Source organism: Cnephaeus nilssonii, assembly GCF_951640355.1.
Source record: "Cnephaeus nilssonii genome assembly, chromosome: 1".
In the NCBI taxonomy this organism is placed as follows: domain Eukaryota; kingdom Metazoa; phylum Chordata; class Mammalia; order Chiroptera; family Vespertilionidae; genus Cnephaeus; species Cnephaeus nilssonii.
In genome coordinates this window covers 110,368,177-110,393,721 of record NC_137072.1, presented here as the reverse complement: position 1 = coordinate 110,393,721, position 25,545 = coordinate 110,368,177, and the positions used below count along the sequence as shown (strand labels likewise).

Below are 25,545 nucleotides of genomic sequence, written 5' to 3'. Positions count from 1 at the left end.
TCTTGATCCTGGGAAGCCTGCTGAGCAAATGAGGTGGGGTCTGTCACGGCAAAACACTCAGCTATTACAGCTCTGGCAGAAAATGTGCCCGTATACAGGCATTCCTCGCTTTTCAAAAGGCCACTTTACACCACTTTGCTTTTACAAAAGACCACGTTGGTACTTGTTTTCACTAACTGAAAGAAATCCAAAGGTAATTTTTGCTTTTACTATAAAAAGCATTTGATTTGCAGGGAGCTGACATAGACGCAGCTCACACCCTGAGCAGCAAGAGTGGCCGCCAAGCTCCCTTCCAGGGAACCACATCAGCATCTCAGCATCGGGCCACCACAGCTGAGCCCTGTGTCTGGGAGCATCTGGGCTTTATCTTCATTTTGTGTATCCGTTAGCAAGATGTGTCCTTAGTAGCAGAAGGGCTCAGAAGGGAGTTTACATTAAGTGTAGAAGTGGACATAATTAAGCATTTTGATCATCATGGTGAACAAAATAAACACACATAAATTAATGTCAACTGCTTCTTTGGTTTACGCTATTTAGGCATGAGAGGTTTCATAGAAACGCTCTATGTTCAGATAGCGAGGAGACTGTATTAGGATCTGGGGGACTGCTACATGGAAATGGGAAGTCAGGGAGAACAACAGACCTTATCTAGTAATGTTAAGTTATTATCATCTAAAATAGTTTATTAGGGTGCCTTAAATAAATATAAAATACATTTTTATACATTCCTCTAATGAGGAATGACCTGCTGTCCAAACAGCTGTGATAGAAGCTAATGTGGCTCTAGGATTTTATTATTTTATAAAAAAGGTTTGCCAATGATCACATTCAAGGCTTAAAGGACTTCATTTTTATTTAGTATAGTAGAGGCCCGATGCACGAAGATTCGTGCAAGAATGGGCCTTCCTTCCCCTGGCTGCCAGCACCGCCTTCACTCGGACCGGAGCCACCTTTCTGCCTTTGCTCCAGTCCGGAGCTGCATTTCTGCCTTCCCACGCTGCCCAGAGGCCCAGAGCAGCTGGGGCAGTGTGGAATGCCTGTATCGTCACAATGGTGATGACACAGGTGCCCCGCCCTGCCTCTGGCCTCTTAGCTCCTCCGTATGCAAATTAACCTGCCATCTTTGTTGAGTTGATTTGCATAATCACTCCTGATTGGCTGGTGGGCGTCACAAAGGTAAGATCAATTTGCATCTTTCTCTTTTATTAGTGTAGATTAGCAGGCAACTTTAAGATACATTCATTCAAAGCCTCATTTCCATGAGCCCTTCATATATGATTTCTTTTACTTTTTTGGGGTATGAATTCACTTGAGGACCTAAGTTAATAAGTTTATAAGTAAGCATTGCCTCTCTTAGGCCTTAAAGAACTGATTCCCGAGGCCTCGGTAGGATCCCTCAGAGCTCTGAAACGTTTGCTGGAGGTCTGCGAGAGAAGCCTGCAAACCCCGCCCACTGGACCACTGCACAACCCGCTGCGAAAATGCAGGCTTTCCAGTAGGGTCTGTTAACTATTCAATAAGCTTAAATCTTTTGGTATAACAACCATAAAAACTCACTTAAAGAAAAAAAATCTTTAAATACCAAATTAAAAAACCCACACCAATCATGAATAGAGTTTTTTGGCAAATAAGTTACTAGATAGTTATTATTTAGCAAAGCAGGGTCATATTCAAATATAATCATCTAACCAATCTTTAATAATAATAATAATCAGTCAGATAATAATTAGTCTGGCTAACTAGGTTTATCCTCACACTGTATGTATCATGTTTCTAATTGTAGAAGACAAATGTAGAGAAATTCAGTATTCTATTCTATCAATCTCTTAAATGTTTAACAAATAATTATTTTACTCTTTAAAATCCTCCATTTTTCTAAAATTCTAGGAGTTCATTTTCCCAAGCAAAAAAAAGCTATATTACTATACAATAAACTACCTAGATAATTGAAAACATTTAGGATGTGGTTATCTGGAGAGTTGTACTGAAATTTAAATAACATGAACAATATTGATCATCAACCAGACAAGCTGGTCTAACATACAGCTGGTAAGACCTACAGCTTCTCCCTCCACCTGTTACGTGACTCCGTGACTCTGCATTAAGCGAGAACTCCAGGTGACCTCTGGCAAAAAGTTGGCTACCTTTGTTTTGATGTGAGAACAGGTAGCCCATAAGGAATATAATGAAGTACGAGTGCACCCAGCCAACCTTCTTAACGAACATTATTAGAGCCTGATGTGACCAGTAACTATTTACAAGGCTGTCCTGAGCAATTCATTCAGATATAAACTTGATGACACTTTTAGTGGGTTCAGTAAATTTCAGTGCTATTATTTAAAATATATATAATTCCTGAAGATAAGACTAGAAAATTTCATTGTAAAAACTTCGGAAAATGAATACAAAATATACTCCATTTGAACATTTCATAATTTAATGTACTTCATTTGTTTCCAAGTTTTTGCTATAAATGCCACTATAATGTGTAACTTTGCCTATAAATCATTATGTGCCTTTTACAGCTATTTCCTTAGAATAAATTCCTAGAACTGGAATTACTCCATTAAATTGTCAAATTGCCCCTTTAGAGGTGCTAGACCAACTTACACTTCAACCAACATATGTTATACTTGCCACACCCACGCCTACCACCAAGTATTTCCATAAAAAACTTTGCCAAATGAATAAGCAAGAGTATTCCCATTGTTAGAAAAGCCATTATATAAAAACAGTTCTTGATATCACTTATCTATTGGATGACTCAAATGCCAAAGGATAACAAATTTCCTCCAAGTCATTTACCTTTCATTTTTATATCATCCTTTTGAAACAAAGTGATTGAAAATCCGCTGATTAATATTCTGTAATGATAGTCATTGCATCATTTTAAAAAATACGAAAGTACAGACTTACTAAAACAGCTAGCGGGAGAGGAATGAACCCCATCCTCCGTGCCACGGAGTCGCTGTAATCAGTGTACGCCTAGACAGAGAGGGGAGAAGGGTTCATGGGACTTAAAGCACATGTATAAAGTACTAGTCACTCATCACCAGCACATTTTCTCAACAGGTGAGGTTACGAGGAAGAAGGCACCTGGCACCTACTATGTAAGTTAGCAAAATGATGTGGAAATTTAAACGTTCATAAGTTTTAAATACAAAGTTGTATAACTGCTACAAAGCTGCAAAAATCATACCCTATTTATGTTAAGTATTAGTATTATTTTTATTAATTTGTAAAAACTTACTGTCAAGAACAGAAATAAGTAAGAAGTTTAAGTTGATGTAGCTTTCTCTTAACCAGTATTTCGAGCTAAATTAAACCACCGTCAGTTAATTTCAGATTCTGTCTTTGATATAATACTCACATTTTTCTGTCGACTACTAACAAGGTCAAAAGCAAGGCTGGCTCTATATTCACTGTAGACCTAAAAACAAATAAGATTGCAATATTAAGTAATATAGTGCAAATATCTAAAGTGGGAAGACTTATACTTTGCAAATTAATATGTTTAATAATTAACCAGTAAAAAGGTCTTAATAGCCAAGCAGACATCTGGGTAGTGTTTCTCTTATTTGTTTTCCTACAACAAGAGTAAACAGCTTCAAGTCTCCCAACTGTTATGCTCACAAACCTTTTAAAGGTTTCTCTTGAAAGAGAGATAAATACTAGCCCTGGGCTGGGTGGCTCAGTTGGTTGGAGCGTCATCCTATACAACAAAAGGTTGCAGGTTCAATGCCCGGTCGGGGCATATGCAGGAGGCAACTGATCAATGTTTCTCTCTCATAATGATATTTGTCTCTCTCTCTCTCTCTCTCTCTCTGTCCCTTCCTCTCACTCTAAAATCAATGAAGAAAAAATATCCCTGGGTGAGAATTAAATTTTTTAAAAAAGGAGAGATAAATACTCAATGATTATAGTCATGAGAGTTTAGAGTTTTGGGAATAGTGGCTATTTTAAGTAGTGTAACATCCTACCTTATAATAGAGAAACATGCAAATTGACCGCACCTCCGCTAAGCCCACAGCCAATCAGAGCGAACAAGATGGCGGTTAATTTGCATATGCGGGCGCTGAGCGGCCTGGGTCCAGGAAACATCCTCCGGACCCAGGCCGCTCCTAGCCTGTAGGCCCGTGCTTAGGTCCTGAGTGGCAGGGGTCCCAGAACGCCCCCTGGCCACTCAGAGCCTATGGGTGTAGGCGCCAAGCAACCTGGCGGGCGGAACATCCCCGCGTCGCTATAGCGACGCGGGGATGTTCCGCCCCGCCCCCAGCGGCTTGCAAAGGCTCCTGCACAAAGCGGCGGTTTGGGGCCACGCCCCCAGCCAGGCGCCCAGGATCGGGGGCTGCCGCTGGCCCCCGGGGTGTGCCGAGACCCTGGCGGCCACTGCTGTGTGCTGCCCGGGGTCCCTGCAAGCCCCAAGCCTGAGGCCCATGGTCAGGCTGGCTGCTGGCCTCCCCAAGCCGCTTGCAAAGGCTCCTGCACAAAGCGGCGGTTTGGGGCCATGCCCCCAGCCAGGCGCCCAGGACCAGGGGCTGCTGCTGGCCTCCTGGGTTTGCCGAGACCCTGGCGGCCACCGCTGCATGCTGCCCAGGGTCCCTGCAAGCCTCGAGCCTGGGGCCCATGGTGGGACTGGCTGCTGGCCTTGGGGCGTTTGGAGACTGGGATGTTCCCGCCCCGCCCCAGAGGCTTTCCAAGCTCCAGCACCAAGTGGCAGATTGTGTCCATGCCCCAAGCCTAGCGCCCTCCACAGGGGGATGGCTGCTGGCCTCTGGGGTGTGCGGAGACCCCGGCAGCCACCACCAGGTGGCAGGGGCACACCCCTAGCCCAGTGGACACAACCCAGGGGCTGCATGAGCTGCAGAGGATACACCTTTTTAAAAAAAATTTTATTGATTTTTTTTTTTTTTTTTTTTTTTTTTTACAGAGAAGAGGGGAGAGGGATAGACAGTCAGAAATATCAATGAGAGAGAAACATCCATTAGCTGCCTCCTGCACACTCCCCACTGGGGATATGCCTCCAACCAAGGTACATGCCCTTAACAGGAATCAAACCTGGGACCCTTCAGTCTGCAGGCCCACGGTCTATCCACTGAGCCAAACCATTTTGAGAGTAAATACCTTTTCTGACAACTCATTGGCTAAGCTCCCTGTAGGCCACCAATTGCAGTGTTCTTGGTAATTTGGGTTATAAGAATCCAAGAAGGTAATCTAGAGTTTTTCTACCACACTCTTGAAGGAAAAAATGAAGGTCCCTTGAGGGGTCCCAGATTGGAGAGACTGCAGGCTGGGCTGAGGGACAACACCCCGCCCCCGCTACTCCCCTTCCCCGCCGTGCATGAATTTCGTGCACCGGGCCTCTAGTATATAATAATTTGGAAATTTTAAATAAACAGTTTGAAAGTTATTATTATCTATATCTAATAATAATGTCTTCTTAGAAAATAGATGCTGAGTAAGATATAAAATTGAGTTTTGAAAGCCTAATGTTTTAATAAAAACAATGTGATTTTTAAAAGTTTAAGTAAACAGGTGATGACAGAATAACAGTTTATGATTTTGATCTCAACTACTAGTCAATCCACACCTCCACCCAAAAGTGTGGAACCAGAATTATTTAATACTGAAATACTATACTTTCAGCTGTGTAATAATTTTTAGAAACTTAAAAATGTAATTCTAACTTTATGGTAGCAGTACTCTTCTATTATCTTCAGAAATGCAATAAACCTAAACTTGTTCTTTTACAACTGTATAATATTAAGTAGAAGCGAACATCAAACACTAAATTGCTTACGAAAATACATACATCTGCAGTAATGTCGTTGAACTTAGTGATAAAGGCATGTTTTACAATATCCACAGCAATTTCTGATGCAATCACCATACAGACATCTGGAAATAACACCCAGAGATGATCTATAAAGTATAGGAAAAAACAGACAATTAAACTACTTAATATAAATAGAATCCAATATCACAGGTTATCACAGAAATCCAAAATTCACAGGGCAAAATTGTAATGTTTTCAATAAATGATAATAGAAACAGAACTAGCATTCAATAAATTATCAAAGGAGCCGTATTTTATCAAGTGAAGGGATAACTCATTTACAGATGTTTATACTGCACTTTCTCTGTGCCAAGCACTTCAGGGAGGACCCGGTGTGAGCAGAGCCTCGGCCTCCCTGCCTGGAGCCAGCAGGGACCACTGGCGGGTGACTAAGTAAGCAGGCTCATTATAAACCCTCTGATTCCACAGCTGCCTCAGGGGGACAGTAAACAGCTAATAGGGACATGTGCTGAAGTCAACTGAACAATTTCCCCCTCTCTGATCATTGTGACTTAAAGATATGGCTCAATCATTTATTTAACTGTCATACAGATATAATTTGTCCAAGTTGCTCACCTTTACATGTATAAAAATGTCAATTTAGAACCAAGTACTTGATTAAAAAAAACTGCAAACAGGTAAACCCAAAGACCTTGAAGAAGGGTATAAGAATGGGACTGGGCAAGAAGAAAGTTAGAGACAATAACAAGCAACTGAGGACCCGGGCAGCTGCAGTGAGGGGTGGAGACACTGGCGCTGGGGCTACACTTGCTGACGGGCAGTGCAGGGCAGTCTTAGGGAGTCTGACATCAGGCTCAGGTTGGGGGGATCAGGGGACCTGATTTTATGGTTTCCACAAGAAAATAACTTCTGGACATAGATCTCATTTTATATCTGTTTCTGATTTTTCACAGGTACCTGAAAACTAGCAATGAATCAAAATAAATTAACAAGAAGTTATTAAATGCCTATAACATGCATGGCACTCAAGTAATAAATAAAATGTAAAGCATGATCTCACTTCTTAAGAACAAAGTTGTACAAAAATGTCTGACATCAGAAAACTTGAGACACCTGAGCACGTGGATCATTGCCCACGAAGCTCACTGCCACATTGCCAGACGGTGCTGTAACTACCTGTCTACTTCTTCTGTAAACCTGTGAGCCCTAACATATGCTACCACTTTTCACATGTGCCACGTAGCAGGCAGGCAGTGAACGTCTGCTAACTGCATGGATGGTGAAAATTCATGGAATCCTGATAACTTGTCAGCCTCAATTCAGAGGCTGTATAAAAGTAACACTTATTGCTTTCCATTGTATTTCTTTAATTTATCATTATTCAAGATGCTAATAGGCAGTAAATAAAAGACAAAGGTTAGGAAAGAGCAGAAGCTCTTCTGGTAAACCCTTAAAATGTAAAAATCTGACTGCATTTAGATAACCACGGCTCACCTGGAAGCGGCAGGGTCCACCACCCACCGATAACACAGCCCTGGGGACACTGTGCCGTTTATGGGCAAGGACTATTGCACACGCTACATCTCCCACCCACCAATCCTCTACTGAGACAGGGACTGCTCATACCCAGAGTGATCAGCTAAAATGCTGCAAAGTTTTCTGCATATACATTTTATTCCATATAAAAGAGTAATATTAGAAGCCACTGTATTTGTGAAAAGTTACTTACCTGGATTCCAAGAAAACTGTTCCATGTTCCTTAGACACACTATTAGCAAGAGCACATAATTTGTGAATCGCTCTTTAATATCTGAAAAAAATTTTCACATATAAATATAGCTATATTGCATATAAACCATATAATAATAAAAGTGTATGTATAAAATTATTTCTTTTAGTGAGAACATGAAATTATGTTATGTGCAAGTGCCTATACAATAAACATACTATTTTATATACAGAACTAGAGGCCTGATGCACGAAGATTCGCGCAAGAATGGGCCTTCCTTCCCCTGGCTGCCGGCAGAGCCTTTGCTCTGGCCCAGAGCCACCTTTCTGCCTTTGCTCCAGCCCAGAGCCGCCTTTCCGCCTTCCCACGCTGCCCAGAGGCCGGTGCGGAAAGCCTGCGTCCCGCCCCACCCCTAGCTGCTCGGTGCCTTCGTATGCAAATTAACCCACCAACTTTGTTGGGTTAACTTGCATACTCACTCCTGATTGGCTGGTGGGTGCCATGAAGGTATGGTCAATTTGCATATTTCTCTTTTATTAGTGTAGATGTTGCTACATTGGTAAGCCATTTACTTCTTTCACCAACACAATTCTAGCAAGCAAATTCCAGTTTTCTACAAATTTCAAAAAATATTCAAACCATCAGTCTGCTCAGATTGATTCAGATTCCCCCAATGACTATGGGGACTTACAACTGTTTTCATTTTATAGAAGAATTAAAAAATAGAAGCAGAGAGTGAAGTACAGGACTGGGTAATGTGAAACCCTTATATAGCAGAATACTTCCAATTTGGTAAATAGTGAGTATACAAGTGCTGACCTGACAAATCCTTTAGCTAATAGAGTGTTAGTATTATGAAAGCATTTCTTAAGATATACGTAGAACTTATGGAGGAGGGAGAACAACAAGGTTTCATATTTATCATGTTACTAAGCACTCTCATCTTGGTCTGAATGAATTTAATAAAAGCAAATAACTAAAATCCTGCTAAGAGCTAGTTTACACATTTCACTTTGTAAGCTATTTTCTTATTACAGTCTAAGATACTATGTAATCAAGAAATGAAAAAAATCCATGTCTGCCGTAAGTTGGCACACCCGTGTGGGTGTGGGTGTCCACATAATGGTGGGGCTGTGGCCAGCGCAATCACTTACTTAGTAACCCACCTCAAGGCCTGTATATATCCAACTGTCGTTTCCCTAATATTCTAGTATCTTAATAATTCTGGGCCTCACCTTGCCACTCAAATGTGGGACCCCCTATAGCCCTCTGCATTTTAATTTCACCTTGGGGGTCCTTCCTCCAATTGTCTTGGCTTCTCTTTTCTTATTTCCTCCCTTCCCTGTTACTCTACAGCAAGTGATCTAGACTTTCATTCTACAACTAAACCTTGGTCTCTAAGTGAGCTGGCATTTCCCACATGTGTATTCCCTAAATGCCTAAACTCTGTCCAGTCAGGGACAATACCTTCTCCAGGGTAGCACAGCTCTTAGCCCTTATTTATGAGGGGCCTGGGCTGTCATAATTCTGCTCTTGGTAGCTTCGTGGCCTTGGCCAAGTCAAATTACTTTCCCTGTGTTCTAGTTTTCACCTGTATAACATGGAATAATATCATCTGCTGCAAAGAAATTTCTGGATTCATGAGAAGTTTTTGAAAGTATTGATAAGGTGCTATATAAATGTTTGTAATTTCTTATTATCTTAAAGATCCTGAGATTGCAATAAGCAAAATAATAAGCAAACTTGGTAAAGATGTTGAGAGAGTAAGAGAAAGCACAGCTTAAGTCAAAGAAACAATAACCCACAGAAATATGACATTAGAGTTTTAGAATAAACTGCAAAATAATATGCATAAGCTGCAAGTAGAGTCTAACTGTACATACCGCTATTTGACATTTGAAAAAGATTGTTCTTCTCAAACTTCTTGAAAACACTTCCTTTAATTTCAACAAACTGAAATAGTAAAAGAAAACAGTATCCTTATCATTATTAACTGTTTTAAAAATGGACATAGTATATATAAACTTCCTGAAGAATAATGTTTAGAACAAATAATTTATCCCATCTAGAAACTGCTATTAAAGTACCCATTTAACTTCAGAAATGTAAAGTAAAAACTCATACTCACATTATTAGACATCATGATAGTGAGCAAAGACTTGTTGTGTGAATTAAACGCTACGTTGAGAGTCGTTGCTTGAACCATTATAAGAATTGCATGCAAAACTAGCAGTAAGTGATGTCAAGGAAAAAAACTTAAGTCTGTGTTCTTATTATAGTAATAGATAATACTATACAATTTCAAAGTGAATAATGTCAAGTCTTACATAAGTATTTTATTCTTTGTAATTTTTTATTAGGTGATCCAAGTTTAACTGAATTACAATGTACGCCACCATACGAAACAAGCAAATGCAGAAATGAACGCGGTGCACCATTCAAGTGGACTGTGAGTCCTGTTCTTTTTGGTTCTCTGGCATTTGGCTCAATGCTTGGGAAATAGGCCCTTTAAAAAGTTTCTTAAATAAATAGAAATTATGGTAAATACTGAAAGAAGACAATTAGCAATATACATTCTGAATTAAGATAATTTACATTCTAAAACAGAAAAAACACAAAGCAAAAATCTGGAAGTGATCTTCCTCTCTGGCTCTTCTGGGGATGAGGAACATAAGACAATAAGAACTGTCTAATAATTAAGATTCTTCTTCATTGTCTTTTTTTGAAGATATCACAAGTTGCAGCATTATATTCATATTACACATGGAATGGTTTTATTTAAATTAGAACAGTAACTTTTATTCCATTATACTTGGAACAAGTTTTTACTCTATAGAAATCTTCCCACTTAAGTCCCTTAACTTTCCAAGTATTAATCCGATTTTTTCAAGTATTGATTTCAGAGAGAGTATGGAAAACCATGTGGCACATTCCTGTGAATGAATCTGACCCCACATGGAACATGCAGGCATTCATGTGTGCATAAATATATATGAATGGGCACACACACTGTTTATATGTAATGAAGCCTTTACTCATAAAAAAAAAAAAGCTTTAAAAGGGGGGTGAGAAGGAAGAATAAAACCTCCAAAATTCCTCGCAATCAATTTCAAATTTTACTCCTAGAAGAATTGTATACATTTTAAGCCCAGGTTATAACAAAGAATCCACAGGCTTAAAGAAAGATAACTTTAAAAAACTCCGTATAAGTATAGAAAGCTACACAGATGTATATAAATGTAAAGTATGTATAATACCTTTCAGTCAAAAATCCATCCACAGAACCAGCTGCATGGAGAAAAGAACTGTTAGCAGTTCACAGCAGCGTGCACACCTGAGGCTCTTTAAGTTAACGTACAATGACTCTTATAAAAAATTTCTTCAAAGAAAGCAGGTATTTCACACAATGCTCAGGACACACACACATACCTTTAAATCAGAGAAACAGCTAACCAAATAAAACAATGCAGAATACGCATCGAATGCTGGAATGTCTGATACGTCAAAAGGATACAGACGTAGAGAACAGCCATGAAAAAGTGAGGAATCACCCCAATGTGAGCTCTTTTTCTTTCTTTGGGCTCTGTTGCTGTCCAATAGAGAGCATCTAATATATCTTGACCAAACGATGAAAACAGACGATCTGCTACCTAAAGAGAAAAATGGTTGAAAAGATGTTTCTTATTATTCCATTCAAACATGTTACTAAAATTCAGAAGCAACTCAAATACTAGAGCTCTGTGTTTATACAAAAATAAACACTTAAAGCCCCACTGGAAGGCCAGCTCCAGAAGAGCAGAACCTGTGCACTTATTAGTATCCACGGCCACATCTTTATTCCCTGACACAGCAGTGCTCCGATCCTCATGTTATATGAATGAGATTCTGTCTAATCAGCTATGTTTGTAACAGAACGAAGTCTTACTACATGCTGGCAAAAATCAAAGGGAGAGGACACAGCAAAACCATAGTTCCCCTGGCTTTAACTCTAAATTCAAATTCAGGATTCAAACTTAAATCCTTTAGGACAAACATATCATTTGATCCATTCTATTCATACCTAATATTTGCCAACAACAGGAGCTGTAATTTGTTTGAGGTTTATTATATCGAATACTAGAGGCCCAGCACACGAAATCATGTGTAGGTAGGGGCCCTAGGCCTAGCCTGTGATTAGGGCCATCTTCCGCCCACTCACCAAGTCCTCAGTCCCACCCAGCCGCCTCCCACCTCGGTTTCCCGTGGTTCCCCGTTCACCATTCTGCGATAGGAGCCTACAGGCCTGGGGGGAGGGCGGGGAGGGACCTAGAGGTGGTCAATGCACCTCATAGTGACTGGTCGAGCGGTCGTTCTGGTCATTTTGCCGTTACAGTCGCTGGGCTTTATTATATAGAACTAGAGGCCCGGTGCACGAAATTCGTGCATGGAGGGGGGTTGTCCCTCAGCCCAGCCTGTACCCTCTCCAATCTGGGACCCCTCAAGGGATGTCCGACTGCCCATTTAGGCCCGTACCCTGGGATCGGGCCTAAACGGGCAGTCGGACATCCCTCTCACAATCCAGGACTGCTGGCTCCCAACTGCTTGCCTGCCTGCCTGCCTTCCTGATTGCCCCTAACTGCTTCTGCCTGCCTTCCTGATTGCCCCTAACTGCTTCTGCCTGCCAGCCTGATCACCCCCTAACCACTTTGCTGCCAGCCTGTTTGCCCCCAACTTCCCTCCTCTGCTGGCCTGGTTACCCCTAACTGCCCTCTCCTGCAGGGTTGATCACCTCCAACTGCCCTCCCTTGCAGGCCTGGTCCTTCTCAACTGCCCTCCCTTGCAGGCCGGGTGCCTCCCAACTGCCCTCTCCTGCTGGCCATCTTGTTGTGGCCATCTTGTGTCCACATGGGGGCAGGATCTTTGACCACATGGGGGCAGCTATATTGTGTGTTGCAGTGATGATCAATCTGCATAGTACTCTTTTATTAGATAGGATAGAGGCCTGGTACAGGGGTGGGGGCCAGCTGGTTTGCCCTGAAGGGTGTCCCTGATCAGGGTGGGGTTCCCTTGGGGCCTGGGGTGGCCTGAGCGAGGGGCCTGTGGTGGTTTGCAGGCGGGCCACGCCCCCTGGCAACGCAAGTGGAGGCCATGGTATCTGGAATTTATTTTCCTTCGACAATTGAAACTTTGTAGCCTGGAGCAGAGCCAAGCCTGGGGCTCCCTCCGAGGCCCGCAGCCATTCGTGTTGGGGTTATAATTGAAACTTTGTTGCCTTGAGTGGGTGGGCCCGGCCAGGGTGTGCGGAAAGCTTTGCTTCGCCTGTTGCCGGCGGCAACCCTGGCCTGCTCTCTCAAGCTCCATTCTGCCGCCATTTGTTTGAATTTGTTTACCTTCTATAATTGAAACTTTGTAGCTTGAGTGGAGGCTTAGGCCTGCAACGGCTGGCGGAAAGCTTGGCTTCCTCTGTTACCTAGGAAACCTTGCTCTCTGTGGCTGTAGCCATCTTGGTTTGGGTTAATTTGCATACTTGCTCTGATTGGATGGTGGGCGTGGCTTGTGGGCATGTCAGAGGTATGGTCAATTTGCATATTTGTCTATTATTAGATAAGATAATATGCAGATGTACTTCTTAAAGACATTTTCAGGCACTAGTCTCCATAAATATAGTATGATAAATAAAATGAAATACATAAAAAAAAGAAGATATATCATTCAGGATTCAACTGAAATGTCACATTCTGAGAGAGGCCTTTCCCAGACACCTGTCTCCTGTGGCTCCCACAGTCAGTAATGCATCGCCCTGGTCTTTTTCACTGTGGCATGTAGCATTTCCTAATACCTCCTGGTTTACTGTATATCTCCCACCTGTAGAATATAAGCTCCATAAGACTGGGCTTTGTTTACCGCTGGATCTTCAGGATCTAAGGTAGTGCTTGGCATATAGGAAATGTCAATTAAATATCTGCCAAATGAAGGAATGATAGCTACCATTTAGGGAGCTCTCACCACATGACTGGCACTGTGCTAAGCCCTTCCTTTGTACTCTCTTAGCCCTCACAATTCCCCTGGTATCTCCAATTTACAGATGAGAAACTGAGGACTGGAGACATTCAGCCACCAGCAGCATGGGCAGGATAAGTGGGATCGCAGCAGTTTCTCTCTGCACGGGAGCCTGACTCTTCTTATCCACTAGGTGAAAACCACACCATCAACTGCAGTCCACGGAGTGAACAATAGTAAAACCATTCTGATCAGCAATTCATGGGTCCTTTTTCTTGCCCCATTTTATAGTAACAGCAATACCACCTTGTAGAGGGCTTTGTGAATCAGGAGGCACACATCAAGTTGGGGGTAGGTAGAAGTCCTGGTCCCCTGCAGTCCCTGGAGGGAAGGCAGTAACGGAGACCAGTGGGGCTATGGCATGAAGAGCCACTCCAATAGGGTTTCTTTCTGAGAGGAGGAGGGGGAGCAGGATGGTGCTCTGCATCACAAACTTGACCCACACCCACCATCTGCATCCTATCCACCAGGCAAAGCAAGTGTAGGGCATGGAGCCTGGAGTCAGGAAGCTGGGGGTGGCTTGAAACCCTCTCAGTCAATGAATTTATTTAGCCAGGATGGCCCGAGTGCCGCAGCGTCTGTGACGAACTGGGAAGCTCTCAGGCACCACAGCAATGCAGCCTGAGAGAGAAAGACCAGCTGCCCCACAGCCCCATCTGCCCACCCATTAGGAAAAACCCTTTCCTGCCTCATTTAAGATAGCAGACCTCACTTAGGTTCCTAAAAATCAGCACAGAAATATGCAATTTGAATCTCAAAAATGTATTATATAACATAGGGTAGCTTACTATTTAAAAAACTTATTAAGATTCTGCCTATAAATAAAGCTTTTTTTTTGCTTTGTATAACTTTATTTTTTTATAAATGAAGATTTCACATGCTGACTGCTCTAAGTTTAACATGAGATAGATTGTATAAAAATGTTAAGTACTTAAGAGATTTTGGAAACATATGTTCACTTGCTTGATGTGAAAAATTCAAAGCAATCACACATGTAAATCTATTATAGCAAACATATATATAATCCTAACATTTTCTTCATAATTTTTAAAGTTCTAGCATAAAGAAGACATGGGTTTCCAATGAATTTGCACAAATTTCCCTGTGGTATGACAATTCACCTTCTCAAGGGGCACTGACCCAAACATGCCCAGGCAGCAGGTAGCTCTTCCTTCCTGCACACAGGTCGTGCTTGACCTGCCACCGAGTCCCAGGACCAGCAGCACAGTACCATCTCGTCAGAAAGACAGATTCCCCAGCCTTGACCCTGATCTACAAGTCAGACTCTGCATTTTAACAAGGCCCCCAGGTGACTGGCCAAGCCCTGAGGGCCAGAAGCACCCTCCCTGGAGCCCGCAGGAAAGTGGTCTGTCTGGGATGCCTGGGCAGGGGGCTGGCTGGCCGGCGGGGAAACGAGGCCCTTCCTCACCTCGAGCATGTTGTAGATGATGTAGAGCTTGATGACCGACTGCCCCCTGATCAGGTGGTACATCATGGAGTAGTCGACATAGTGCATCATAAAGAAGCAGATGACCAGAATGACACCCTTCAAAATGTCACACACCTGGGCTGGCTGCAGCAAACGCCTGTCCCTGCAACAGAAGAAGTAATAAAAGCCCGAGTTTTACTTCCTAGGTTCTCAAAATGCAGAATCTTCACTGGCAGACACAGGTAATGAGAAATTAGATTCATCTCCTAAATACTTCAGACGACCAAGGAGTGCTATGTAGATAACTGACTACTCGAGAGTGCGGAATTTTCTGCCAAGTACCGAATACAAAGAATCCAACCAGAATTACTCTGAGAAGTGGGCAACCTTAACAGGCGAGCACAGCGGGCAGGCGTCTGTGGATAGACTGCTTTAAAGTGATGGACTTCCAAGATTATGACACAAGCCTTTCACCTCACGACGAAGCCCTGTCACTGCTGACCAGCCCCTTTCACACACGTCCGCATTCCATGCACACTGGTTCCTGGCACTTTTCATTTCACAGCCTAACAGATTTTCCAAATCAGTTCATAAGGAACTCCTATTTCTACAACAGTGAAATGTTCCACTGTGTGGATGTTCCATACATTATTTAGTAAATCACTGATGGCTTTCTAGTCTTTAGCAACTGCAAACCGTGACAGAATGCACATGTCATGCTTCATAGGTGAAGGAATATCTCTAGGTTAAATTCCTAAAATTGGAATTTCAAGGTTATGTTCACTTGACAGTCGGACAGACTGCCCTCTGCAGGGGCTGCACCAGTTCAACCTCGACTAGAAGCAGACAAGAAAGCCAGTGGCCCACGTGCACCAACTCGGTGTCTCCTCAGCTGCTGGATCGCTGCCATTCCCACTGGTGAAAACCGGTATTCAGAGCTGTTTCAATGCTAATTTCTCTCGCTGGGACACTGACATCTTAAGGTATTGAAGCTACTTGTATTTTCGGTGAATTCTTTCCTCATACCTTTCTCTTGCTGGTTTGCAGACTAGCTCTTATATTACAGAAGTTAGCCCTCTGTGACATGAGTTGAAAACAGTTTTTCCCTAATTAATATGAAGAGAAATCATTCTCACTTCTGAGGTCAGAGGATGAAGGGCTAAACCTAAATTGTGTGTGGAAGCATCTTACTTCCACACAGGAAAAAAAAAAAAAGCTAGAAAATAGGTTTAAAATGTCTTTCATTGAATATGAGCTCCTGGGATCAGCTGGGTCAGCAGCTTTCTCCACGCCCCGTGCCGGCTGATTCCTCAGACAGGCAGGCTCAGCCTCCTGCGAGGGCAGCTTTCATGTCCAGCGCCATCACTGTAAAGCCCTGATATCTTCCTTAGGGCTGCAGAACTGCCTCATTCCCGCCCAACGTGATGACGCTCTAACCCCAAGGCTGGCCCTCAGTGTTGTGAGCTGAAGACTCGGCATTCCTTGCCTTCCTATTCTCTGCAGCGCTTCTCTAACCCTCGTCCACATTCAGGTTGGGGGCTCCTTCCCTCCGAAGATCCATGCAGAGTTGAACAAGGCATCTGCGAGTCTTCCTGGGTTACCTGGGACACTGTTATACGAGATAACGAGGGCGCACGCCACGCCGGCTCAGGAGCAGGGCACAGAGCCTTCCTTGTTTTCAAGGAATGAACTGCCTCTGTCACAGAGAGAATCTGGACACTGCAAACATCCTGAAAAGAGGCAAGTTCTGTGAAGACTATGTCCAGGAAGGGCTGCAGGGAGGTGGGGAACACAGGGCTGAACCAATGGGCCTAACGGGACACGGGTCAGAACTGGTCCAAGGCAGACAAGTCCTGAGATGGGCAGGACAACAGAGCGAAAGGATTCCTAGCAGCTGAAGTGTTGGGTAAACTGCATCAGGATGAAGTTGAGCCGTCTGTCGTCAATTCCCTGTCCCTTTCCTCCGCGCTGCTCCTCTCTCTTCCAGGCAGGCTCTGGCCCTTTCCTCCCCACGGAACCCAGACTGAGCTGCATCTCCTACCTCCAACATCTAGCTCAGAACACAGACCCCCGCCTGGGCTATTCGGCTATAAAGGCAATTAGTTCTTTGCCTTCACCCCATAAAATTAAAAATGGAAGAGGGGTTACATTTGTCCAGAGTTGGAGCTAAACATACTCTTTTCTTTTTCTTTTTTTAAATGTTTTTTTTTTGTTTTGTTTTTTTTAAGAGAAAGAAGGGAGAGCGAGAGAGATAGAAACATCAATGGGAGAGAATCAATATGGATCAGCTGCTTCCTACTGGGGATTGAGCCCACAACCTGGGCATGTGCCCTGACTGGGGATTGAACTGCTGACCTCTTGGTGCATGGGTGCATGCTCAACCACTGAGCCACACCAGCCAGGCACTAAACATACTTCTAATTCAGACAATGAGAGGAGACACTGAACACCCTTGGGCTCCTGGCCTGTGTGAGGGTCTCCTTGGGCACAACCAGGGGAGAAATGAGGCCTCAGCGAGGAGCGCACCCCCACCTCCTCCTCAGAAGTGTGGCACAGCTGGGCATAGGGTGACGATCACAAATCCCTCACAGTTGTGGGCCTCTGTATTCATGTTTTATGAATTAAAGAAAACGATAGGAGCAAAAATTCGGGCAGTATTAATGACTCTGCATTAATTACGAAAATGATTTTAATAACTAAAGTACAAAAGTATACTTAGAGCTTTCGGCACTAGAGTGGCAACTACTAAGTTAAGTGACCCCAGTCAAAGCGATTTTATTGAAGAGATAAAGGGCTATTTACTGTATATACCTAATTGTATTTCTTTATAAACATTTGCAGCCAAGACTGATGTGTTAGTGTATCTATGAAGAACTATTATATTTAACATAAGTCATTGTTAGAAATTAGAGTGACCAAATAAAAATGATAATAAGTTAAAACTTAAAAATGTAGCATAAACAGTTTTCAGGAGCTTTACCTTGCCCTGGAGTAAACCTGGTTGTTAAAACAACAGCAAAGTGTGGAAACACCCAGGCTGCAATCCAGTCACTACATGGCAGGCACCAGGCCAGGCTCTCTGCACTTAGTGTTCACAGTAACCACGAGGAGGGCACATCATCACCCCGGTTTTAAGACTTTAAGCCGAGGCAGAGTAGTCAGGAGTGTGCCTGCAGCCGGACAGCTGGAGGGGGAGGGGCAGAGGAGAGGGATCTGAACCTCCGCAGCCCGGCTCCAGAGGCATGCTCCTCACTACCATCTACCTTTTTAAGAGTTTTCTTTAAGAGAAAATTTAAACTTACAGGAATCAACAACTCAGTAGCTTTATCTTTCGGCATAATTTAATGCTGTGTAATTTATCACTGTGCTGTCATCACATTTAGAAAACTATTGTACTAACAAACAAATACATCTATCATTTTTGCTCTTGACTTCCAAAAAGAGAACAAACAGGATACAGACTACTGGACCCATTCTTTTCTGAGCTCCTGCTGCTCTGGTGAAAGTCTTCTATCATAACTGGTTGCTACAGAGATGAATCGGATTTTCAAAATAAGGAGTAGTATTCAAATAAAAAGTAAAAGCAGAACTCTTAAGAAAAAGGGTCTTGTTTTCATGTAAATGTACCTGTTAATGAAAAAGAAAAGCTGCAAAAAAACCTGTTTGCATGGTGGCATCTTAAAAGACGTGTAGGAAAACACCTAACTCCAGAACAGTTCACCTGGTTCGTAAAGACTGGAACCGCCCCAGTATTTGTTTTCTTCTCTGCCAGGATATTTTTAGATAACACTCTGATAAGCATTTCCAACTCTGTAAGAAGCTTATCCACAGCCTTGCAATCAACTCTAAATTGGCTTTAAAAACAGTTTCAGGGCAAAGTTCTTCCTTATAATGCCTGTTAAACTGTAGTCACTGGCAGTTCACTTTGCAAATGCTGACACTCCCACATGAAGGCAGAAACAAGTGAATAAGCTGTTGAGCAGAGTGAAAAACCCACTCATCTAATTTACAGGCTGGCTGTGAACACCGGGAATATTAAACAAGACATTCAACAGAACTTAAATTTGTTTTAAATTTTCAAGTCAAACTGCTCTTCCAGAAACCAAATTTCCTACATGTCTAAACGTTATCTTTTACTCATTCACGTACTTCCATTAGACTTGCAGCATTACCAACGGGAGCGCTCCTGCTGTCTCCCAGGGCGCACAGGGTTATGGGAGCTCAGTGACACCGCAGACAGGATGACCACGGGCAGGCTTGTTCCTCCCTGCTTAGCAGAGGACAATCTGCTCGCCAGTAAAAACTGGTCTCAGACAGAAAGATCAGGACAGGAGGCAACACAAATGAGCAAGAGAAATGGGTAACCCTGCCTCGTTCATTTTCAAATCGGTGTTGAAACATGCCAAGGTATCACCATGGGATATTTCATTATAAAATACGTAGGCTGGGTCTTTCTTTCTTTCTCTCTTTCTCTATCTGTTTAAACATTTTAAGCTATATGTGGTATAACAGAAAGAAAAAAGAATTATAAGGACTATTAAAATGCAAAATGCAAATATTAAATATGGTTCTCATTTATGAAAGCTAAGTCCCTTTATAATTTTAAAGTTAAATTGGAATAGAGCACTGAAATTAAGATATTTTCCTTGATTAGAAAACTGAAAATTTTAAATCTTAAGTTTTCATGACACACGATAGAATAACTACTAAATGGTTACACTGATTAAAGTTCCCCTTGGGCTTTAAAATAGTTTCAAACTGGACTAGAAAAAGGTCCCCGGCTTTGTAAAGCCATGCTGGGTGTTTGGAGAGACACAAAAGGAACCGCTTACATGGAAGGAAGCAGGCTCAGCTGACTGCTGTGGGCTTGGGCTTGGGCAGGTTGTGTTTGCTGCTGTGAAGTCTGGCCCGAATGTGTCATCAAAGATCATTTTACCCGGTGACTTGCCTGTGTTAGGTGAGATCATGGTGAAATCCTGTGAAATGTGGACAAAGCTTTACCAGAAAGTACGGCCGGGGAACCACATTTTCACATTTTCTTCAGTATATGTCCATTCCCAAATGGGTATGTCTGCCTATGCTGGGGTTTTTTTGTGTGTTTTCATTATAATTAATATTTGTTTGCACTGATGTCAATTTGGCCAAGAAAATAGAAGGAAAAATCAGGGTTTACTCACCACAAGGAGTCCCTGTGACACCACATTCCACTCTATAAAGGAAGTGAAAGTGCTCCTCCCTTGGGTCTGATTCACGAGAGAGAAAGAGAGAGAGAAGGTTGTAATGTTGCTACGCTACTGAGAGCGCCAAGTGAGGGAACAAGGGACAACAACACCTGGCACTACGGAGACTCTAATAAAACAAATGCACTGCTCTCTACAGGTCAGCCACGCAGATCAGCCCTGGCAGCGGATATAACAAACTTGTTTCCCCAGAGAAGGGTCCATGAGCTCTCCCTACATGTGCTCCAGGGGTGGTATGAAGCCCTGGGGCAAAATTAAGGTCTATGTCTAAATAGAGAAAAACCGTGTGTGTGTGCGTGTGTGTGTGTGTGTGTGTGTGTACACAAAGTCAATTTCAGGTAGAACTATCTTGAAGGAAGTAGGCATATAAAGGAAACTCAATGTTAAGAAACCCTCAAGCATTTTAAATTCATACTTCTTCTGGGAGATAAGAGCTTTTCTAAGAGGCAAAAGCTCAAGAGAAAAAAAAAAAAAGACTCTATGGCCTCTTAAAACAAAACAAAAGCCCAAGAAGCCTCAAATAAGAGTTATGCCTAAAAACCAGGGTGAAACAACCAGAAAACTTGCTTACATATTTCATTTGCTCTAGCGTAAAAGAAAAAATAGCCTAGCATTTATTACTTAAAACTGCTCTACAGTTATGAAGTCACAAGATTTAGGAGGAAAGAAGGGTCACAAAAATGCCAGGCAAATTTAAAACACTGATACAACTGGTTATTCTATATCTTGTGAGTAAATTAGTAAAAATTAGGTTTGATACCTGTCTTAGCATAACAATACTTTAACACAAATATTTTAATACTTTATCCAAGAAACACGGATTCCTTATATAATGAATCAAAACTTAATTCTGTTTTCCATGTCCTCATCATTTAACAAATTATCCTAATTCAAGTAGTATCTGGAATGTTTTTCTAAAATGACACTACCCTATCTGGGAGAGAAGGAAGAAATACATAATTAATTCTGCTTTGAAAGAATATGGGTGTTTATTTATTTTAGCCTATAATAATAAAATATTGGGGGGCAAAGATTTTTTGAGATTGTTCATTCATTAGGGTCAGTTTTCAATGGAGTATTCTTGAGATTACTGAGGAGAGACACAAACTTTTATGAAAGCAGTGCATCCTTTGCAGACAACACACACCATTACCAAGCCAAGCTAATTACTCTGCCAATGCCATAAAGTGAGCAATATCTGAACAGTCAGAAGCTGGCGAAGTGCCCACCCATGGAGCACCGTGATGAAGGCTGGGTTTCCATAGGGGCTGCTGAACCGCCCTAACCCTTGGCGCCCGCGCCCTCAGAGACCCTGGCCCTTGGTCACAGACAAAGATAGAGTCCTTGTCTACTCACTTAGCTGACACACGAGCAAAAACCCCAAACCATAGCAAGGTCGCAGAAGATTAGAAATAAGTTCAAAGAATGAATTCTACAGCAGAAAACTTGGGAGGCTGCCAGCTTTCAAAAGCCTCTCATAAATACTGTCTCAGATAGAACTCTGCAAGGGCAGGAGGTGAGGATGCTAATCTTAGATAGGAAAAGGCGGCAATAACGTTTATCCTACTACATGTGTGAGATGGAAACAAACAGTACGAGACTACAAAGAGTTACTGTATTCGTGTCAGCATCTGGATTCCTTTGACAAATATCCTTTTTCCCCCCTTTTGGGGAATAATTTCAAAGAACTAAGAGACTAGGAAGAGAGTAACTTTTTCTTTTCTTTCTCTCTCTTTTTTTTTTTACAGAAAGAAGACTGAAATAGAAGAGTGAGAAAAAGAAAATAAAAGAATATAGTCAACTTCTTTGCTGGTCTCTTTAATTTCTTCTTATCCCTTTGAAAAAACAAAGTCAGACTGAAGGAAAGAGCATGTTTTGCTGGCTGAAAAGGGGAACCTGATACAGCTATAGGCAAGGCAAATGAAATAAGCTGTAATGAGAATAGAGAATGTTAGGAGAAAAGCTGTAAGAATGCAGAATTTGGCTATTTCTTAGTAACAACACTTTTTAAAAGTAAAATGTATTTTTATATTCCTAAAATATTTGAAAATTATTAAACTTAACATAAATAATAGCACAGATTATTTAAAATAGCTGAAGTTCCATTGTATAATTTTAACTTCATTTCACATATAGCATATATTTATTAGTGACGGCATAAAATGTAATTTTTCAGTTGATCCAAATTGTAGAAATAGCAAGAACTATTTGGCACAGGGAAACTTATTGGAGTCTTAAATATAGGATGTAACAGTTTGCCCTCTAGTGTCATTTTAGCTATAAAACCTTGAAATTAGAACACTTGAATTTTATTTTTAAATGTTACTGAAATTCATTTAGGTTGAGAAGTATAAAGTAATATACAAACCAATCATCTTTATTTTAAAAACTAAAGCTATCTTAAAATAGATAGAAAAGGTTGGCTCCAAGGACTATTGGCCACTCACAACAAAGCAAATGGAAGTAGAGGACTGGAGATTTCCCAGCTCCCTCCTAAACCTCTTTTAGTTTTCAGGACAAACAATGAAAGACTTCTCACATGCGACCTTGGTGTCCTGCTTCCCCAAGTGACAGGGACACACAGCAATGACACAGTTTAGATGCCAGTACAACAAAATGAGTCTTCAAACAAGAGCCCTAAAAAGGAAATCCTCAGGAAAATCCCCACTCGGTGAACTCCACTGTGTGCTAACAGACCCAAGGAAGAACCCACTCCAGAAGAAGAGAGTTTTTAGGTGACAGATCCTTTCACTGTTTTACCTCATCACGTCAACGCCACATACAACGTATGTCTTGAAAAGCCAGTCACTTAAAAATGGCTAAAACACAAATTTGACTCACATTGTTGATCAAAGAATAACCAAAAAGTAATCTAGCTCAACATGTAGACGTGAAAATCCCTACATGGCATTAGCTGTTTTATGTCAGGTAGCTTCACCTGGCTTTATCTGCATGTCCATGGGCCCATCCTTTTATGTCATCACAACTGAAGATTTATATTTAGTAATGTCTTATTAGATTGTTTTGTGGTCTTCTGAAAAGGTAACTGAAATAACCATGATTTACTGAGCTCCCAACAGTGATAAAAGAAAATGGTATAGGAAGTTAGGCTTTGTTAATATTAAAGTACCATGCTACAAATGTCTTAAAAAGAGGTTTGCCAATAGGGCCTCTTAAAAATTCTTCCAAACGTATAAAGGATGCACCTGAATGCCTTAAAGTTGATGGTAAATTCCTAAAAAGATTCTCCCATCTGATTGACATGTAATTAACAAAATATGGAACAATTATCTCATTCTGAAAGGGCAGGAGTAAGATTACAGAATGAAAAGTATCACATATAACAATGATGTGATCTTAATTCTTACAACTGTTTTATTCTGTGCAATTTTGCAAAAAAATTATATTCTTTTTACAATATGATCATCATAATCAATAAATTCTTCCACATATACTGGAAGGATTTCTTATATGTGTTATTCAGTGCTTACTAAATATTAAGTATATATTTTTTTACTACTTTAAAAGACCATCTTCTGTGACTTTAGTCTTCCAAAAACATCAACACATAATTCTGTATATTGACCAATATTTTGCAACTGTTTCTATGGTTAAGTTATTGCTAATAATTTTATTAATTATGTATTTTATATATCATGGAATAGACACCTACTTTACAGTTAAATGAAATTTTACATATTACTGTCGATTTCAGCATTTTAAAACTTTCTCGGAATGAAATGTATTTAGAAAAGAGATGCTTGTGAGAAATGTACCATGGACAGCTATGCTAAGAACTATATCATACTGTTACAGAGAGTGAATACACAGAGTAGACACATGTTGCCATAACTATACAAAGAAATAAAACTGAGAAACCCAGGCATCTTCTAACCACAGGCCCAATAAAGCATCAGGATTCACGTAAGCTTCACATTTCATCTTACTGTTCCTAGTTTTGATAGAGAAGAAAGGGAAGGAAACTATTATCTGTTCCAGTCTCCTGTGAACCAGGCACTATTCTGGGTATTCTCTGTACGCCTCCCAATCTCTGTGGTGAAAGATGCTGGGCTCTCAATATCCCCTTTTTACTGATGGGGAAACGGGCTTAGAGAAGTCAAGTAGTTGCCCACAACTCAGCAGCTAATCAATGCTGGGTAGGGCTGTCTGATGCTTCCCACTCAGACAGTGGTCTTCAAGAGCTATCCCCTCTCACAAATCAGAGGGAGTCTCACCTGTAATCGGTCGCTAAGGATCCCTAGGCCACAAGACAGTTACTCTCAAAAGGGATGGAGGAGGAGCCCCTACGGGAACAGCTCCTTAGAAGATTCTGATACCACCTGGCCCCCAGCTCCCCACCTAGAACCCAGTCCTCACTTTACAGATCTTGCCCAGATAGCCAAGGGCCTTCGAGAAAATTGAGGTACAGGGTAAGGTTGCACAGTGGCAGTGAGGTCACTGACTCTCAGGTCCAAGGCCTTTTCTATTTTTCCAACCCACGTTCTTAACATTCGTTTACTGCCAAAGCAAGGTTCTGGTTCAGAATCATTCAGAAAATAAATGTGTGTATACAAAGTACAAATATTACACAAACGTATTATATAATATTCATTAAAAAGATAAACAGCATTACTTTATGCATTAAAGACCAAAGTGTGAATGAAAGCGTACGAATTATCCCTATTCTGCAAAACTTACCCATGTGATTATTTAGTTTAACAACTACAAATAGTAAAAATAATTTAACACTGGAAATAGTGATGTTCCACTTACCTTAAGCCATAGCAAGGCAGAGTGAAGAGCCTGAACAGTGCCAGGAACACTCTTAACGGAAGCAGGGTGAACACATACAGAAACGCATCCAGGCACAGGAAGATCCCAAAAAACATGAGCTGGATTTTAAAAGGAGAGAAGAAAACAAAAACATAAACAAACATTCTTTAAATAATTGTAGATCAAAATGTAAACAAGGAACTTCTGAACTTTGTGGGAAGTTCATTTCTCGTAACTTGGCTATGAGAATAATAACTGATAGTTCTACTTGTGTATATGAGCCACATTTTAATGAAAAACATCTCTCAACGTGTAAATTTGTACTTCTTCTTCCAGAGCCTTTGGTTTACCACCCACAGAAGTCAATTACTCAAAAGACAAGTTGCCCTTGACTGTGACTATGAAAGATCTGATGCAGCTTTCTGAGTACTTCCTCAAACTTTAAAGATATCGTAGACAACTTTTAGATAAAACTTTTTAACTGTAACTTTACTCTTCATAAATTTGCTATTTCCTGTTTATCAGAGTGCTTCATGGA

The 25,545-nt window shown here is 41.5% G+C and overlaps 1 protein-coding gene across 1 annotated transcript in view; it reads right to left on the bottom strand.

Annotated features, from left to right (window-relative positions):
- The window catches only part of TAPT1 (transmembrane anterior posterior transformation 1), a 59,048-nt gene that overhangs the window by 7,971 nt on the left and 25,532 nt on the right, over nucleotides 1-25,545 (bottom strand). Inside the window, exons 3-11 of the mRNA XM_079773550.1 lie at nucleotides 25,008-25,126; nucleotides 14,995-15,157; nucleotides 11,041-11,176; nucleotides 9,655-9,752; nucleotides 9,410-9,479; nucleotides 7,527-7,607; nucleotides 5,813-5,922; nucleotides 3,371-3,430; nucleotides 2,917-2,985 (exon numbers count right to left, since the gene is read on the bottom strand). Coding sequence (XP_079629676.1) covers nucleotides 2,917-2,985; nucleotides 3,371-3,430; nucleotides 5,813-5,922; nucleotides 7,527-7,607; nucleotides 9,410-9,479; nucleotides 9,655-9,752; nucleotides 11,041-11,176; nucleotides 14,995-15,157; nucleotides 25,008-25,126 — 906 coding nt within the window. The remainder of the gene's footprint in view (nucleotides 1-2,916; nucleotides 2,986-3,370; nucleotides 3,431-5,812; nucleotides 5,923-7,526; nucleotides 7,608-9,409; nucleotides 9,480-9,654; nucleotides 9,753-11,040; nucleotides 11,177-14,994; nucleotides 15,158-25,007; nucleotides 25,127-25,545) is intronic.